Source organism: Poecile atricapillus, chromosome 29 (assembly GCF_030490865.1).
Source record: "Poecile atricapillus isolate bPoeAtr1 chromosome 29, bPoeAtr1.hap1, whole genome shotgun sequence".
Classification (NCBI taxonomy): domain Eukaryota; kingdom Metazoa; phylum Chordata; class Aves; order Passeriformes; family Paridae; genus Poecile; species Poecile atricapillus.
In genome coordinates, this window is record NC_081277.1 from 853,045 (window position 1) to 871,881 (window position 18,837).

General features: G+C 51.4%; 1 protein-coding gene across 4 annotated transcripts in view; it reads right to left on the reverse strand.

Annotated features, from left to right (window-relative positions):
- TACC1 (transforming acidic coiled-coil containing protein 1) overlaps positions 1–18,275 on the reverse strand; it is a 41,056-nt gene extending 22,781 nt beyond the window's left edge. The window contains exon 1 of one of the 4 annotated variants that reach the window (XM_058859410.1): positions 18,167–18,275. Coding sequence is in view for 2 of the 4 variants with exons in the window: in XM_058859407.1 (XP_058715390.1) it covers positions 13,916–14,022 (107 nt within the window). In the remaining 2 variants the exon portion in view is untranslated. Of the gene's footprint in view, positions 1–13,915; positions 14,038–15,046; positions 15,164–15,185; positions 15,231–18,166 lie in introns of those variants that run through there. The other 3 variants (XM_058859409.1, XM_058859408.1, XM_058859407.1) reach the window with 3 other exon arrangements.
- Positions 18,276–18,837: the final 562 nt, after the last annotated feature.

An 18,837-nucleotide genomic window follows, 5' to 3' on the forward strand; every position in this document is an offset into this window, starting at 1 on the left:
TGTGCAGGCTGCACACACACACAGACACACAGACAGACACACAGACACACAGACAGAGACAGACAGACACACACACATGTAATGAAGTACATTTGTTCATTAACTAGGAAGTGGTTATTGTAATAGAGTATGTTTGTTCATAAGATGTGGTTACTGTAATAGAATATATGTGTTCGTTAAGTAAGATGTGGTTAGATCCGTTTATAAAGACTAACATGTTTGTATAAGTGGTACTTTCTAGAAACCAAGAGAAATAGAAGTGAAGCAAGATAGTTGAATGCCCCAGCAACAGCCTCAAAGCATGCACAGAGTACTCCGGAAGTATCACAATGATAGGCTCGTGAGAGACTTAAAAGGACCGACCGGAACCCCAGTAGGCGCAGCAGTTGGCAGGACGGAGATCCCCCTGTCGCCCAGCGCTGCATTGCCTCCTTGTTTTGCTTGCTGTAATTAACAAAATTTGTTGATTGGCTTCTTCGACTCTTGTTAATTAATTAAATCTATAACAATTGGTGCCGTGACTCGGATGGGAATATTGGTGAGATACTGAGGCTTGGGGAGGCGCCCTGCCGCAGTCGGCGGCCCCGGCTTCGGTCACTTGCCCTACTCCCACCGACGAACCCAAATTAAAAACAGGGAGGCAAGGAAGGACCGGTCGACCCCTTAAAATTTTGTGCACAAAAGTCCGGACGAAGACGCGGGACGCGGACGCGTAAGTGACTGCCTGTTTGGCAGGGGTATCCGTTCGGTCGGGGTCGGGATCCCGGAGTGTGGCAATTGTGGATTGTGCATTTGAGAGGGGAACTGGTAGCTGGATTCCCCAAGCGAGTGTGGACCCTCAGTAGTGCATTTCCCATTGTCCGCGAGGACGTGGGTCACGAACCAGGGGAAGCGAGTGAAACGAGTGAGGCGCACACACGATCGAGAGAAGGCACTCCGGAAGATGGGACAAGGGAGAAGCAAGCCCCCTTTACCCATGAAGCGTTCTCCAGTACCCAGGGACTCCCCACTGGGATTTATGCTGGAGATGTGGAAGTATTATCCCAGGACTGGGAATAAAGATAAAGCCAAAATGATCTATTATTGTGTGGAAGTTTGGGGAGGAAAGCAGATTGATAAGGCAGTATGGTGGCAAAAGTTTGGTTCTACTGAGGACTGGGTGCAGCAAAAGTTAAATATTTGGGTGAATACTAAAACTCCGTTCAATCAAGAGGAGAGCGAATATGCAGCAGTTTGGGTTACACGCCCAGGGGGACCGGGAGTCTCAATTTTTAAATTATCAGAAATAGACCCGGAAAGTAAAAAACAAAAGTCCCGACAGGAGGAGGATCTTCCCGTGGGACCCCCACCGTATATCCCACCGCAACCAATGGCTCCCCCACTGCCACAGCCAGAGCCGGAGTTAGATAATCAGGGAGATCGAAGGCTACAAGAAAGACCAAATGGTCAGGAAGGAAGCCAAGATCAGGGACCCAGAACTAGGAGCCGTGCGCGGCACCAAAACTTGTTTCCGTTAAGAGAGGTGCCCATGGGAGGTCCTAATCCACAGATGGGATTTATTTCAGTACCTCTAAGTTCGGGGGATGTTAGGGAATTTAAGAAGGAGATGGGAAAGATTTTAGAAGATCCTCTGGGAGTTGCTGAACGAGTAGATCAATTTTTAGGCCCTAATATTTACACTTGGGATGAACTGCAGTCCATCTTAAATATATTATTTACCACTGAAGAGAAGAACATGATTAGGACTGCAGGGATGCGTATTTGGGACGCTCAACATGCACAAGGACCCCAGGCGGACATAAAATGGCCCCTGCAGAGGCCTCAATGGGACCACCAGAACGGAGATCATAGGACGCACATGCAGGATTTGCGCACTATAATTATTCAAGGAATTAGGGAAGCGGTTCCCAGGGGTCAAAATATCAATAAGGCCTTTAATGAGAGGCAAAAGAAGGAAGAATCTCCCAATGAGTGGCTGGAAAGATTGCGTAAAAACTTGCAAATGTATTCTGGTTTGGATCCAGACACTCAGTTAGGCCAAGCCTTATTAAAGACCCAGTTTGTTGCTAAGGCCTGGGACGACATACGGAAGAAATTAGAGAAGATTGAAAACTGGTAAGACAGAGGATTAGACGAACTTCTTAGAGAAGCGCAGAAGGTTTATTATGTCAGGAGAGAGGACGAAAGCCATAAGAGACAAGTTAGGATGATGGTTGCGGCAGTCAGGGAAAGTAGGGAATTGGATAGACAGGAAAGACGGCCATTTCGGGGGAAGCCCCCAAGCCGAGAGGGAAATGGAAGAGTGAAAGAAAGAAAAGAGGAAAAGAATTGTTTTTATTGTGGGAAGAAGGGACACCTAAAAAGAAATTGCAGGATTAAGGTGCAGGATGAAAAAATGTTTAAGGAAGATTAGGGGTGTCAGGGGCTCTATTTATATTTGTTGGGGACTCAGAAACATCGTGAGCCCTTGATAAAACTAAAAGTGGGTCCCCACCGAGAAGAAATAGAATTTTTGGTAGACTCGGGGGCTGAGAGATCTACCGTACAAAAATTGCCCTCTGGATGTAAACTCTCCAGAGAGACAGCCCTGGTTGTAGGAGCTAAGGAGAACCCTTTAAAGTTGGAATTGTTAAGGATGTAGCGGTAGAAACAGAATTTAAGATAGGGTTAGGGAATCTTTTAGTAGTACCTGAAGCCGAGTTTAATTTATTAGGTCGGGATTTAATAATTGAACTAGGAATAAACTTGGAAGTAGAGAATAAAGAAATAAAAATAAAGCTTTGTCCCCTCAGAGTAGAAGATGAAAAGATGATTAACCCTGAGGTTTGGTATACCCCGGAGACTGTAGGACGACTAGAGATACCCCCTTTTACGGTAAAAATCAAAAATCCAGAACTTCCGATTAAAATCAGACAATACCCTATTTCACTAGAAGGTAGGAAAGGATTAAAACCAGAAATAGAGAGACTCATAAATCAGGGACTGTTAGAACCCTGCATGTCCCCATTTAACACTCCCATCTTGCCGGTAAAGAAGCCTAATGGGACATATCGACTAGTACACGATTTGCGGGAAATAAATAAAAGAACCATTTCTCGATTTCCCGTAGTGGCCAATCCCTTATACATTGTTAAGTAGATTAGGCCCTGAAAATCTGTGGTATAGTGTGATTGATTTAAAAGATGCATTTTGGGCCTGTCCCTTAGATGAATCATGCCGGGATTACTTCGCGTTTGAATGGGAGGATCCTGACACTGGGAGAAAACAACAATTGAGGTGGACAGTTTTACCTCAGGGCTTTACTGAATCCCCCAACTTATTTGGACAAGCGCTAGAACACATTTTACAAGAATATAAGCCTACTTCAGGCATTACTCTCATCCAATATGTGGATGACCTGTTGATTGCGGGTAAGGAAGAGGAACAGGTTAGGAGAGAAAGTATTGGACTTCTTAATTTCTTGGGACTAAAAGGTCTCAAAGTGTCAAAAATCAAACTACAGTTTGTAGAAGAAGAAGTAAGGTATTTGGGACATTACATCAATAAAGGAGAGAAGAAAATAGACCCCGAACGGATAAAAGGAATTCTGTTATTACCACCTCCCAAAAATAAAAGACAAATTAGACAGATCCTAGGTTTAGTAGGATATTGTAGACAATGGATCGAAAACTACAGCAGTAAGGTTAAATTTTTATACCATAAACTGACTATTGGGGGTTTAATTACTTGGACTCAGCGAGATGAGGAGAACCTTCAGGCATTACGAGAAGATCTGATAAATGCCCCAGTTTTAAGCCTGCCTGATCTGAACCGGCCTTTTTATCTATTTGTAAATGTGAATGATGGGACGGCATATGGGGTCCTGACCCAAGAATGGGCTGGGGAAAAGAAGCCGGTAGGCTACTTGTCAAAATTATTAGATCCTGTAAGTAGAGGGTGGCCTACCTGCTTGCAAGTAATTGTAGGATGTGCCTTATTAGTAGAAGAGGCCAGAAAAATCACCTTTAACAGCAACATAAAAGTGTTGCCCCTCATAACATCCGGGGTGTGTTGCAGCAGAAAGCTGAGAAATGGATATCAGACTCCCGTCTACTTAAATATGAGGGAATCTTATTGGAAGCTCCGAATTTAACTTTAGAAACAACGAGCCTCCAAAACCCTGCCCAATTTTTATATGGAGGGTCTGAAGAGTCAGAACTAACACATAATTGTCTCCAGACCATTGAGGAACAGACAAAGATTAGACCCAACCTGGAGGAAGAAGAATTAGACGATGGGGAAAGAATCTTCGTGGATGGTTCCTCCAGAGTGATTGAAGGGAAAAGAAAATCGGGATACGCGGTTATAGACGGGAAAACATTTGAGATTCTGGAATCGGGACCACTGAACAGCTCTTGGTCAGCACAAGCTTGTGAACTATATGCCGTCCTACAAGCTCTAAAGAGATTAAAGGGAAGGGTTGGGACAATTTACACGGACTCCAAATATAGTTATGGAGTGATACATACTTTCGGGAAAATTTGGGAAGAAAGGGGATTAATCAACTCACAAGGGAAAGATTTGATTCATCAAGAGCTAATAAAAGCAGTTTTAGTTGCCTTGCGAGGACCTGTAAAGCTAGCTGTAGTACACCTAAAAGGACACCAAAAGGGGATAGATTACAAAACAAGGGGAAATAATGCGGCGGATCAGGAAGCTAAGCGGGCGGCATTACAAGAATTAGTGTTAAAGGAAAGGAGAGTGGAGCCATTGCTGCCCGAATTGAAAATTTTCATACTCACCCCAAAAGAAGAACAGAAACTTGCTCAAATGGGGTGCACTAAAAATAAAGAAGGGAGCTGGCATTTACCTGATGGAAGAGAAGTGTTATCAAAATCAATAGCTTTCCAAATTTTAGATAATCTACATAAGCGGACGCATTGGGGTAGCCAAGCCCTAATAGACCATTTTGCGGCTAAATATATGTGTATAGGGCTACATGACCTGGCAAAATATATTACTCAGGGATGCCCTACGTGCCTAAAAGTTAATAGAGCTGTACAAAGACGAATGCCAATGGGGGGAAGACCCTTAGCAGTAAGACCATTTTCTAAAGTTCAAATCAACTTTACAGAACTCCCCAAGGTAGGGAGGTATAAATACATTTTAGTTATTATAGACCATCTTACACATTTCATAGAAGCCTTCCCAACCACCAGGGCCACCGCACAGACAGTGACAAAAGTTCTATTAGAACATATAATCCCTAGATATGGAATAACCGAAGTTATTGAGTCGGATCAAGGACCACATTTTACATCCAAAATCATCAGAAATCTGGCGGAAGCCCTGGGAATAAGATGGGAAGAACACACTCCGTGGCATCCACAAAGTTCAGGCCTAGTAGAACGAATGAATGGAGAACTTAAGAAGCACTTAACAAAATTGATGCTTGAGACCAAGCTCTCATGGATTAAGTGTATTCCTTTGGCATTGTTAAATATTAGAGCCCAACCCAGAGCTGACATAGGGGTATCTCCCTTTGAAATGTTATATGGAATGCCATATGATGCAGGAATCCCCATGAACCACCCGGGAATCTCAGATAAAATTACTTACACATACATCCATAAACTGATGCAATATCGACAAGAACTTTGGAAAAAGGGGCAACTAACCCAGAGACCTCCTCTTGATATTACATTACACCAGGTCAAGCCAGGGGATTGGGTGCTCATAAAAACGTGGAAAGAAACCACTCTACAACCTCGCTGGGAAGGACCTTACCTGGTGCTCTTGACTACTAACACAGCTATCCGAACTGCTGAAAGAGGATGGACTCATGCCAGCCGTATTAAAGGACCAGTGAGCAATAAAGAATGGACAGTCACTAGCCCTGCAGGAGACTTGAAAATTAAATTGTCTAAGAAACCTAGGCAGCAAGAAAGGACATTAGAGTTTGATGGAAAAGAGTGATCTGAATAGAACTTTTGAGATTAAATATTTAGTTGATGTATTTGAGTCTGATGAACAGAAGACCATTTATAACAAAAACGTGATCATTTTATGCACAGGCATCGGTTGTAAGGGAAATTGTTATCCATTTGTTTGTTTTATTTGCTTAGTTTGCAAGGAGAAGTGGTGGACCCATTGCAGGAACGGATATCCCCCTCGAGGGGTGTGCCGGCTGTGTTGGACACTCCAACGAGAGCTAACTGATTGGGTACTAGATCAAAGGGTGAAAGTAGGAGATTTAAAAAAGGAGTCAGCCGAGTGGTGGAATATATTTGCAAAAGGGGTAAATCCGGACCTATACTGTTATCACCCGAACGAGCCCCGACCTTTTGTGGCCCGGCTAGTGGCCGGACTGTGTCGCTGAAGAGTGGCACTAGCGAGCTGCAAGGTCCCTGAAGTGAAAAATCATAATTGGCACTCTTATAGACTGAGGCTCAACCAAACAGGGAGAAAGTTTCCTCCTGAAGAGTACTCTTGCTGCCGAGAAGATGGCTCACCCCATGGCTCAAAGCAACCGAGTCGACGGGCGAGGCAGAGGAGTAGTGAGCAGTGGAGGAAATTCTCCTGTTGTCAATGGGATCACGATGTTATGGTCCAGGAGATGCCCCAAGAGTGGGAATAAATTTTTTGGGAGATGGGATCTCCGTTACTGGAATGGGAAAGCCACGGGTCATTTGTTAATCTGGATACTGTCCTGGAATTTATTGGGAGTTTACGGGAATGATGAAGTTACACATGAACCCTTTAAGTGGTCCCTAATTAGAGAAGAAGAGCACAAAGTAGTTCAATCGGTAATCACTTCAGGGGTGCCCACCTTCAAATGCCGGTTTCTTGAGTTAATCTCGATAGATCAGCCAAGATGACCAGTTTATATATGCCCAGCCTCGAATCCTGGGAAAGGATATTGCAATTACCCCGGAGAATTCTATTGTGGATATTGGGGTTGTGAGACCGTGGCATTAGGATTTACGCCCAGAGGGGGCCCAGATCCATATATTTCTGTAGGGTGGGGAATTCAACCCTGCACAGTCACCGATTTTGGTAGTATAAATGGAGACTGGGGAGACTGGGGAGAAGCAGGCACTTGTGATGGGTTAGAAATTACAGTGAAATCTCAAACATTAGCAGATCTCGGTTGGTTTATTGGGAAGACATGGGGAATAAGACTGTTGGAACCTGGAAAAGATAGAGGGGGACACTTTCTTATAAAGAAAGAGAGAATTCCTCATGATTTACCAGAAGCAACAGGACCCAATAAAGCTTTAAGAAAAACTGAAAGAAAAGCCAAGAAAGAAAGGCCTTCATTTAGTGATAATACCCACTATAACATATCTAAAGAAAATGATATCATGATGCTGCCCACAGAACATTCACCCCCTGGAGTATATGACACTTTCTGGAAGATTATGCAGGCAAGCTTCAATGTTTTAAATCAGACCCATCCTGAATTAACTAAAGAATGCTGGTTATGTTACGACATTCGTCCTCCATTTTATGAAGCAATAGGGTCAGTAGCTAATGTGAGAAGGAGGAACGGAACCAACCCCAGAGAGTGTTCATGGAATTGGGAAAAAGGAACCCCAGGGATTACAATAACGCAAGTTACCGGACAGGGGTTATGTATAGGAACTATACCTCCGGAGCAAAAGTACTTGTGTAATAAAACTATAAAAATACAAAAGAAGGAGGTCGCCAACTGGTTAGTCCCAGCTCATAATAATAAGTGGATATGCTCCAAGCTAGGGTTAACACCGTGCTTATCCACCACAGTATTCAATGAAACATATGAATATTGTATACAGGTAATCATTGTTCCTCGAATTATATATCATCCCAAAGAGTATGTAATAGACCATCAAGAAACAGAAAAACATCATTTAGTAAAGAGAGAACCATTTACAGCACTTACGATTGCAGTACTGCTAACGATAGGAGGAGTTGGAGCAGGAACAGGTATAACCTCTCTAGTATCCCAAGGAGCTGGGCTAAAAACATTGAGACAATCAGTGGATGAAGATTTGCTGAAAATAGAGAAAGCTATTGATGCCCTTACTAAATCAGTACGATCTTTATCCGAAGTAGTCCTACAAAATAGGAGAGGATTAGACCTTCTGTTAATACAACAGGGAGGATTATGTGTAGCCTTGAAGGAACAATGTTGTACCTATGTGGATTCGACAGGAGTAGCGGTAGACACCATGGCTGAGCTTAGGAAGCAACTCGAACAAAGGGAACGTGAAAGAGAATCTCACCAGAGTTGGTATCACAACTGGTTCCATAATTCTCCCTGGCTTACCACCCTCTTGTCAACAATAGCTGGACCAGTTATTTTACTTGTTCTAGTACTAACTTTTGGTCCCTGCATCTTCAATAAAATAATAGCAATTGTTAAGAAGAGACTAGAAGCAGCTCATCTGATGCTAATACGAGCAAAGTATGAACCCATCAACCCAGGCCCAGATGAAGAAGAGTTAGAATGGAGTAGACAAGAACTAAAAAGGTTTAATGAACAAAGCAAAGAATTGTCCTAGATAAAAAGGGGGGACTGTAATGAAGTATGTTTGTTCATTAACTAGGAAGTGGTTATTGTAATAGAGTATGTTTGTTCATAAGATGTGGTTACTGTAATAGAATATATGTGTTCGTTAAGTAAGATGTGGTTAGATCCGTTTATAAAGACTAACATGTTTGTATAAGTGGTACTTTCTAGAAACCAAGAGAAATAGAAGTGAAGCAAGACAGTTAAATGCCCCAGCAACAGCCTCAAAGCATGCACAGAGTACTCCGGAAGTATCACAATGATAGGCTCGTGAGCGACTTAAAAGGACCGACCGGAACCCCAGTAGGCGCGGCAGTTGGCAGGACGGAGATCCCCCTGTCGCCCAGCGCTGCATTGCCTCCTTGTTTTGCTTGCTGTAATTAATAAAATTTGTTGATTGGCTTCTTCGACTCTTGTTAATTAATTAAATCTATAACACACACACACACACACACACAGACACAGACACACAGACACACACACACAGACACACAGACACACAGACACACACACACACACACACACAAACACACACACACAGACACACAGACACACACACAAACACACAGACACACAGACAGAGACAGACACACACACACACACACAGACACAGACACACACACACACAGGCACACACACAGTGCACACACACACACACAGTCACACACACACAGACACACACACACAGACACACACACACACAGACACACACACAAACACACAGACACACAGACAGAGACAGACACACACATACACACACAGACACAGACACACACACACACAGGCACACACACAGACACACACACAGACACACACACACAGACACACACACACACAGACACACACACTGACACACACAGTCACACACACAGACACACACACACACAGACACACACACACACTGACACACACACAGTCACACACACACAGACACACACACACACACAGTCACACACACACACAGACACACACACACACAGACACACACACACACACAGACACACAGACACACACACACAGTGCACACAGACACACACACACACAGACACACACACAGTGCACACACACACACACAGTCACACACACACAGACACACAGACACACACACACAGACACACACACACAGACACACACACACACACAGACACACACACACACACACAGTGCACACAGACACACACACACAGACACACACACACAGACACACACACACACAGACACACAGACACACACACACAGACACACACACACAGACACACACACACACAGACACACACACACACACACAGACACACACACACAGTGCACACAGACACACACACACAGACACACACACAGTGCACACAGACACACACACACACACACAGACACACACACACAGTGCACACAGACACACACACACACAGACACACATACACACACGCACACAGGCACAGACACACACACACAGACACACATACACACACACACACACACAGACACACAGACACACACACACACACACACACACACACACACACACACAGTGCACACACACACACAGACACACACACACAGACACTCACACGCTGCATCCAGCCAGGACCCCCCAGTCCCACCCACCCGGTCAGGAGCCGGCAGGAGCAGGATCAGCAGGACTGACCCACGCTGTCTGCTGAGCTCTGCCTTGGGCCTGGGGCAGGAGGATACCAGAGCAGTGCAGGGGCAGAGCCTGCTGCTTCCACTTGCTGTTCCTGATGAGCAATTAAGAAAACGCCTCGAGTGGCATTTTCCAGCTTGGCACCTGACCCAGCCTGGCAGCAGCACCGGCTGCAAATCACCACCGAGCAGATAACCTGACTTTGGCAGTCACATCGGAGGCTCTGCCTGCCAAACGCTGCCTGGCACAGTCAGCAAACACATCTCTGCAGAGCAGGGAGGATGCTGAGCTGTTTAAAAACACCTGCCAGCAGTTTCCATGCACACAGTGAGGTGCAGCCCACACAGGCAGCAGCTGGACTGGCTGTCCTTGGCACTGCTGTCACCTCCTCCCTGCTGCCACAGGAGTGCCAAGCCCTGCACACACACTGCAGCTCAGGGACGGGGGATCTACAGCCCCTGGCTGTCTCTGGCACTGCTGTCACCTCACTGCTGCCACAGGACTCACCGTGCACACACCACAGCTCAAGGACAGGGGATCTACAGCCCCTGGGTGTCTCTGGCACCGGCTGTGCTGAGCTACCCAGAAACGCTTCACACACTGCCTGCACCTTCCAGGAGGGGGAGAGCAGCGGCCCCTGCTGCACAGAGGACGGTTCCAAATATTCCAAATATTTTGGAGCTAGAAAAGCCCTGTCATCACAGAAGCTGCAAAAAGAAGCAAAACCTTGCTTTAGCTTTTCATGTTTATCCTTGCAGGAAGCCAGCTGCATCCAGGGATAACAGCTCTCATCCAGATGGACCTTCCCCTCACACAAGGGATAAACTTCCTTCTGCCGCCTGCCTGACCCCAAAACACACCGTGCACAATTCCTGTCGGTGTAGCCACACCTTGGTCCCCAGGAAGGGTGCAGGGAATAACGCTGTGGAACGGGTATCACACCTCTGGCGTTTGGAGCTGCAGTGCCCCAGGCCAGAGGAAGGCGTGCACTTGGAACTTCCCTTCTCAGCCCTTTCCTCAGGCAGGAGAATGTCTATTTCTGGCTGCAAAGCTTTTCTGGGCACGGCACAGCAGCGAGTGCTGACATTTCCAGCTCAGAAACAGATCTTTTGTGGATTTTCTTTCTCTTCTCCACTCCTGCCTCTCTGCCTCTCTGCAGTGGGGGCTTTGCTCCCTCGCCAGGACCAGGGTCTGGCTCCCTGAAGGCAACTCCAGGATGGGGCACAAGGACAGCAGGGGAAGGTGATGACAACTCAGAGATCAGCACATGGAAAAGACATGAATCCACATTTCATTCTGTGTAAATCTCCCTCACAGTTTGTAATAAGCACTTTATCCAAATAGCATTTATCTTCTCCAGAAAAGGAGGTCCATCTTTCAGGAGCATTTTTCTGTTGCTGTGTTTTATTCCAGCCTATTCTATCGATCAGGGATCAGCATCCCCTGCATGTGGCAACACCTGGAGCATCCCAGAGCATCCCAGAGCATCCCAGAGTATCCCCCAGGTATGACAGCTGCACGGAGCATCTCCTGGACTCAGCAGCATCCCTGGGAGCCCACCGGGCTTGGACAGACGCTGCTCTGACTAGAGGGGTCCCCAGGGTGGGTTCCCGAGGGCTCCCCAGGGATCCTCAGGGTGGGTTCCCAAGGGCTCCTGAGGGATCCCCAGGGCTCTCCAGGGTGGGTTCCTGAGGTTCCTGAGGGTTCCCGAGGGCTCCCCAGGGTGGGTTCCCGAGGGTTCCTGAGGGTTCCTGAGGGCTCCCCAGGGCTCTCCAGGGCTCTCCAGGGTGGGTTCCAGAGGGTGCCCGAGGGTTCCCCAGGGTGGGTTCCCGAGGTTCCTGAGGGTTCCTGAGGGCTCTCCAGGGTGGGTTCCCGATGGTTCCCCAGGGCTCCCCAGGGTGGGTTTCCGAGGGTTCCTGAGGGTTCCCCAGGGCTCCCCAGGGCTCTCCAGGGTGGGTTCCCGAGGGCTCCCCAGGGTGAGTTCCTGAGGGTTCCTGAGGGTTCTCCAGGGTGGGTTCCTGAGCCTGCCGGGCTCTCCAGGGCTGGGGTTCTGCAGGTGCCCACAGGCTGGCAGCGCCCCAGCGTGCAGGGTTCCTTTTGCTTCTCCTGACCTTGGCAGAAGCTCAGCCTGGACACCTCTGGGCACAGCCCGGACTGGGCAGAACAACACTGAACGCCCTGGAGCTCAAGGCAGAAAAAATCCTCCCATCTTGGGCTTTGCCAGCTGCCCACCAGAGCCCAGCAGGAGCCAGGGCGTCACCCACTGCTCCGGAGCTCCAAAGCTGTGCCCAGCTTGGGACAGCGCTGCCGAGCAGCTCAGCTCCCCCAGGAGCCTTCACAGCCCGGGATGTGACAGTTCCCATCGCCACACATTCCATCAGAACAGCTCTACAGAAATAGAAATAGAAATAAAGGACACAACTGTCACACACGAGCCTGGACACCAGCAGCCAGCCCAAGGCTCCAGCTGCCTTTCCCCACCAGACTGCCAGCAAATGGATAAATACCGACATTTGTGGCTGCACTGAAAAGGACCGATGGGATAATGAATGCTCTGCTATTTCTGCATTTTAAAAATGCCAACCACAGCTTAATCTCGCTGATGCACTCGTGTGGTTCGAGCTCATTTCAAAGGGAACAGGCTCCAGCCCCATTTCCACACTGATGCCGGATGAACACAAGCAGCTGCCTTCATCATGCAGCTTATTGACTCCCCCTTCAACTCCATTTGCTAAAAATATCTGTGCTATGTGGCAGGAATGCTTTTATCAGGTGTTTGTCAGGCCTTAGATCCCTGAGCTTACTCCAGACTCAGTCATTTTGGGAAATGCAGGCAGCCCCTTAACCCATAACCTGGGGGACCAACAGGAATGGGGACAGCAAAGAATGAGGACAACAGCCAGGACAGGGATGGGGGACCAGGGAGATGATGAAAGGTTGGAGGAGCAAAACAAGGTTTGCTCAAGGTGGAGCAAACAGGTGGGAAGGAGAAACATTTGAGTCCAGCAGGGCAGAAAGAAGCAGCTCCAGCCATGCAGGGAACCCTGGAATGTGTTTTCCACCTGAGAACACCTTTAATGCCTGGGTAGGTGATGGCTGCAGGGAAATGAAGGCAGGACCGAGCAGTTACAAGGGCAGAACGCACTTGTTTTCCTTGTCTGAGCCCACTGTTTGCAAACAAACAGCCTTACATGGTCCCCCAATTAAAGAAAACTTGTCAGTTCTCAACAAAGTTTTGGTTGATTTACAGACTGTTTATAGCTGTTTCCACTTTTCCATTTGATCCCAGCCAGTGTCGCCCCTTCAGTTCGGAGCAGGCGGCAGGGAGCAGCTCCCCCAGCTGTCCCCAGCTGTCCCCAGCTGTCCCCAGCCCGCAGACCCCCGGCAGCCCCCACCTTACCCCAGCCCAGCATCGGCAGCGCCGGCCCCCACCCACAGCCCAGGGCTGGGGGCGCAGAGCTCCCCCAGTTCCCCCCGGGCTGGGCTGGGAGCTCTGGTGTGCCGAGACCAGGGTGGGATGTTCAGCACCCATGGGTGCGGAGCCAAGCGTGCCCGGGGAAGGAGGGGACAGGAGAAAGGGGAAAGGAACTTTCTGCCCGCAAACTGAATCTCGCTCTCCGGTTTCCCCCTTCACCGCAGCGAGCCCGGACCAGCCCCACGCGTAGGAAGGGGCTGGGGCGGGGGCTGCGGGGGGGGACCCGGACCCACCCCGGACCGCGACCCCCCCTCCCATACACACTCACCGGCGCGGCGGGGCTCGGGGGTCCCGGGGGTCCCGGAGATCCCGGAGATCCCGGGGGTCCCGGGGGTCCCGGAGGTCCCGGGGGTCCCGGCTCTGGGCTGTCCCCATGGCCGGGCTTGCTGTCGCCTCTCCGCCGGTGCCGGCGCGTCCCTCCCCCGCAGGCGGGCGGGGGCTCGGCCGGGCTGGGGGGGCTCGGCCGGGCTGGGGGGGCTCGGCCGGGCTGGAGGGGGCCGGGGGCGCTGGGGGGGCTCGGCCGGGCTGGAGGGGGCCGGAGCTCCCGCTCGGAACCCCCGGACCCTCCTGGCGGGGCAGAACCGCGGCTCCGGACAGAGCCCCGGCAGATGCGGGGCTTGGGCGGGGGCTGGCACGGGGCAGGCGATCGGTCTGACCGGGAGTCACCGATCCACGGAACCGCTGAGCTTGGAAAAAGCCCTCGGAAAGCATCGAGTCCAACATTAACGCGGCACCGCCGTCCCCAGATACCACATCTCCACGAGTTAAATCCTCCACAAGTGGGGACTTCACCCCTGCCCCGGACACCCTGTGCCAGGGCGGGACAACTCTTTGCATAAAGAAATTTTCCCTGTTAGCCAAGCTAAACCTGCTCATTTACCAGCACAGCCCCTCATACTGCACATTCCTCGAGAAACTGGGGTCTGAGCCCCTTGTCTAGAGCGCCTGTTCTCTGTCACTAAGCCCTGCTAAAGTGCAGGTGTCATTTCCCCTCTGAGAACAGCCTCTTTCCGAACCCTGCCTTGCCGGGCAAGCCCCGATGTCAGGAGCGGCCGGACCACTTCACGGGAGGAAGGTTTAAGGTCGCACTTTAAAAGCTCGGAGGTGACCCTGCTAAGGAAACATCCTGGTTAGAGTCCTTTTAATTAAAGTGGCTGAGAATGTATCAATTTCTGACAACACTTCGAGCTTTTTACTTTGGAGAAACTGAAAACTGCATGATTAATCTGTTTTCTTTCCTGTCAATCGGGGTGTTCTGGCTCGTGTTGCAGAGCTTTTTGGCAAGAAAAGTATCCATGCCCTTGAAAGCTCTCACCTTCCTAAAAGAAAAACCCAAAATAAAACCACAAAAAAGCCAACCAAATTTTCCTTTGATGAAAAAATGTCCTGCCAGGCTCACCTGCACTCCTGCCTGTGACCCTGCACAGCATCTCTGAGCCACGCACACCCACGGGGACCCCTCTGCATCCACCGGGGGTCCCACAACGGCCCCGACCACCCCAGAGCCCTGAAATGCCCCTGGGAGGAGCGAGCGGTACCTCTGCTGCGGTCGGGTCGGTCACCGGGGTGAGTCAGGTGAGAGCCATGTGGGATGTGGCCTGGGGCCCTGGCTGCTGCAGGAGGACAAAGAATCCCTGGCAGCGACACAGGCAGGGCTGGGCAGCGCCCTGCACCCTGCTCTGCAGCCCTGGCACCTCTGGTGACACCTGTCCTGGGCTGCTGCAGCCTCCTGGCACTGCACCACGGCCACGGGGGGAAAGGAAAACCCACCGGGAAATGGCTCTGAGCATGGCCCAGGGAAAGATCTGCTCCAAATCCAGACCTGACAGCTCCCACTGGATCTGCTCCAGCTCCTCTGCCTTCCCCTGCTGAGCACGGCTGGGGAAACTGGCCATGCCAGAGCGGAATTCCAGGGGGTCTCAGAAGCCCCAGGCCCTGATGGGTTGTGGCAGCAAGTGAAGAAGGTAAGGAGATGACTTTTGGGCTCCCAGACCCTAGGTGCAGACCTTGGGGTGGGTTTTGGACTGCTCGGGACTCCTGCAGCATTATCAAAGCCAAACACTGTGTATGATGTGCTGTATGTTACTGTCTGCCTCCCCACCCTGCAGCCGAGGAAAGCTCTGCCTCTGCACATCCCTGCTGGTGGAATGGGGCAGGAGTGAGCTCTAGGAATGGATGTGCAGTCCCTGATGATGCCCAGCACCCTTCTGTGGAGGCAGCGTTCCCAGGAGCCAGGCTCTGGCATGGTCAGAACTCCCAGGGCTTGGCCCTTCCATTCCCGTGCCTTTGGTTACAAAGGAATTTCCTCTAGCCATTTCTGAGCATCTGGAAATGCTGCCCTGTCTGGCTGGGCAAAGCTGGGACACACACATCTCCACCTGTTGGACTGGAGCTGCCAGGACCTGCCCGCACTCCAGGCCGGGATGCTGGATCCAGGCTTCAGCAGCTCTTCCCAAGAATCTGCTTCCATGAGGCTCTGCTGAGCCGAGGAGCTCAGCGGGTGGAATTCAGCATTTCCTATGAAAGTCCATCCTGTCGGAGCAGGGATCTAAACTGGAGGGGTGAATCTGACCAGGAGCCAAGGCTCCAGCACACACACACATTAGAAACCAGCTGAAAAAAAACCTGGCCAGGCCCACGGAAGCCAGGCTAGCTGGGGACAGGCAGCAGGGGACACGCCAGACCTGTGGCTCTGTGCTCGGCGATTTTGGCCGCAGTCCCCACCCTCCTTGGCAGGGTCCCATCCTGTGAGGAGTAAACACACACAGATTGCTGGGAAACTGCTGGCTTTCCAGGCAGCCACTGGAGGGAAAGTCAGCAGAGGGAAGACACCAAAATGAAATCACAGTAATGTAGCGCACCAGCAGAGAAAACCAGCTCCCAAACCCAAGAACCTGGAGGGCACACGATGACATCCTTCACCACACTCCCCAGAGTTCCCTCAACCTGCCAAACTGGCAAAAGAAAACTGATCAAGCTTTTCCCAATCCCTCAGAACAACAGAAAGGATCACTGTCACCATCTGTGAGCTACGGCCTCGACTTTAGAGCAGTGCCAAGTGCTGTTCAGACCCCCAGCAGTCCCAGAGCAGCCCCCAGACCCACTTGGGGGTCTGGGGGTGAGCAGAGCCGCATGAGAGACTTTGCTACCCGGCTGTGCCAAGTGTCACAGCACCCTGAACAGTCCCGAGCAGCTGGTGCCACAGAGCCTGCCCGGGAAGCTGTGTGCTGTAGGCGGGCTGGCCGTGCCCGCAGGGCTGGCAGGCACACAGCAGCCAGATGTGCCCCAGCTGTGAGCTCCTCCTGTGCCGGTAGAACTCAGCTCAGGCGGGGCTCCTGCAGCCCCGGCTCGCCCGGAGCCCCGAGGAGCGCTGGAGCTGGCCGGCAGGACGGCTGTGGTCTGATGGTAATAATTATCCTTGTGTTAATTCCACGGAAATTTCCATGGGAAAGAGGCGGCCAATCCCTCCTGCTGCCCGGGGCAGAGGTTTGCAGAGGTTTGCAGAGGTTTGCAGAGGTTTCCAGGGACTGTGACTAAGAGCCCGGTCTGTCACATGATGGTGTTTAAATGTCCCCTTGGAGCCTCCCAATGGCACCAGCTCCAAACCTGTCCGGAGCTGGCACCACCAGGCTGCAAGGTGTACCCGGGAGTACCTGAACAACACCCCAGGAGTACCTGAATACCCCGGGAGGACCTGAACAACACCCCGGGAGTACCTGAACACCCCGGGATTACCTGAACACCCCGGGAGTACCTGAACACCCCGGGAGTACCTGAACACCTCGGGAGTACCTGAACAACACCTCGGGAGTACCTGAACACCTCGGGAGTACCTGAACAACACCCCGGGAGTACCTGAACAACACCCCGGGAGTACCTGAACACCCTGGGAGTACCTGAACACCCCGGGAGTACCTGAACACCTCGGGAGTACCTGAACAACACCTCGGGAGTACCTGAACAACACCTCGGGAGTACCTGAACACCTCGGGAGTACCTGAACACCCCGGCTCTTCTGCACACCAGTGCTGGCAGAGCAGCAGCTCCTCGGAGGGACAGCGCTGTGTCCACCTGCGCTTGTCCAGAGCTCTGGAAGCATCTCCCGGTGCCGAGGGAGGGCAGGAGGCGTGGAGCAGCGTGCCAGCAGCACACATCATCATCCCGTCTGCCTCGGGGAGCTCCTCCTTAGCAACCCGAGCAGAGCCACGACAGGATCGCATCCCGGCCAGCCTGGGGCTCTGCAGGAGAGCCCGGAGGGAGCGCTCGGCTCGGCAGGTGCCGGTGCCCTGCTCTGCCCGGATCGTGAGATCGAGCTCCCTGGCAGGGCAAGGCGGAGGGAGGTCGTGCTGTTCAGAGGTGTTCTCCAAGCTCTGCCATCGCAGGGGGCTGCTGGGGCTGGGGACAGCTCTGCGCCTTGGGCAGCCGAAGAGCTCTCTGTCCCTGCTCTCCTCCTCCCTCCAGCCTGATGTAGGCAAGTTCTGGGTGAGGTCCCAGCCCTCGGCTCCCTTCTCCTTCCTACCTTTGCAGCTGCAGACTTGTCCCAGGCTCTGCCACTCTCTGCTACCTGTCCCGGGGCTCCTCGAAAGCCACTGGCGTGAGCAGCTGTGTGGGAAGGAGCGGGGAGGAAGGAAGGGGATGGACGGGGTGGGGAGGGCCGGGCGGCGGGGGTGGCTCTGCACCCTGGAGCCGCGGGGGAGAGAAGGAGGATGTTTTGTAATATTTGGCCGGAGCCTCCACGGGCGGAGAGAGGCCAGCAGCGGGCAGGGGGTGACTCGTCCCCCCTCCGGGTGAACGCCCGCATCTCATGGCGGCTCCTGTCGGGGCCCCGCTGCTGTCATGCCGTAAAAATGTGCTCTGGACTGGAATTTGGCAGCCTAGCCCCTGGCGGGGAGGGAACCTCTCGGCTTACAGAGGGAGTGCGAGCTGCGGCCCTGGGGCTGCAGGGAGAGGGGACGGGGAGCTGCTGCTGAGCTGTGCGAGGCTGGGGAAGGAGGGCCAGGAGCAGTGAATGTGCCCGCGGATTGATGCCCAGGGATGCCGCTTTGCCCCGGCTGCCTCGTCCGAGATGTGACAGGGACAGACAGAGGCACGGAGCTCCCCAGAGCAGCTGGGCAGCAGGCGGCAGCGCCCGGAGCACAGGCTACCAGCCCTGGGGCAGTGAGGACACATTTTGGAGTTGTGAGGGTCCGA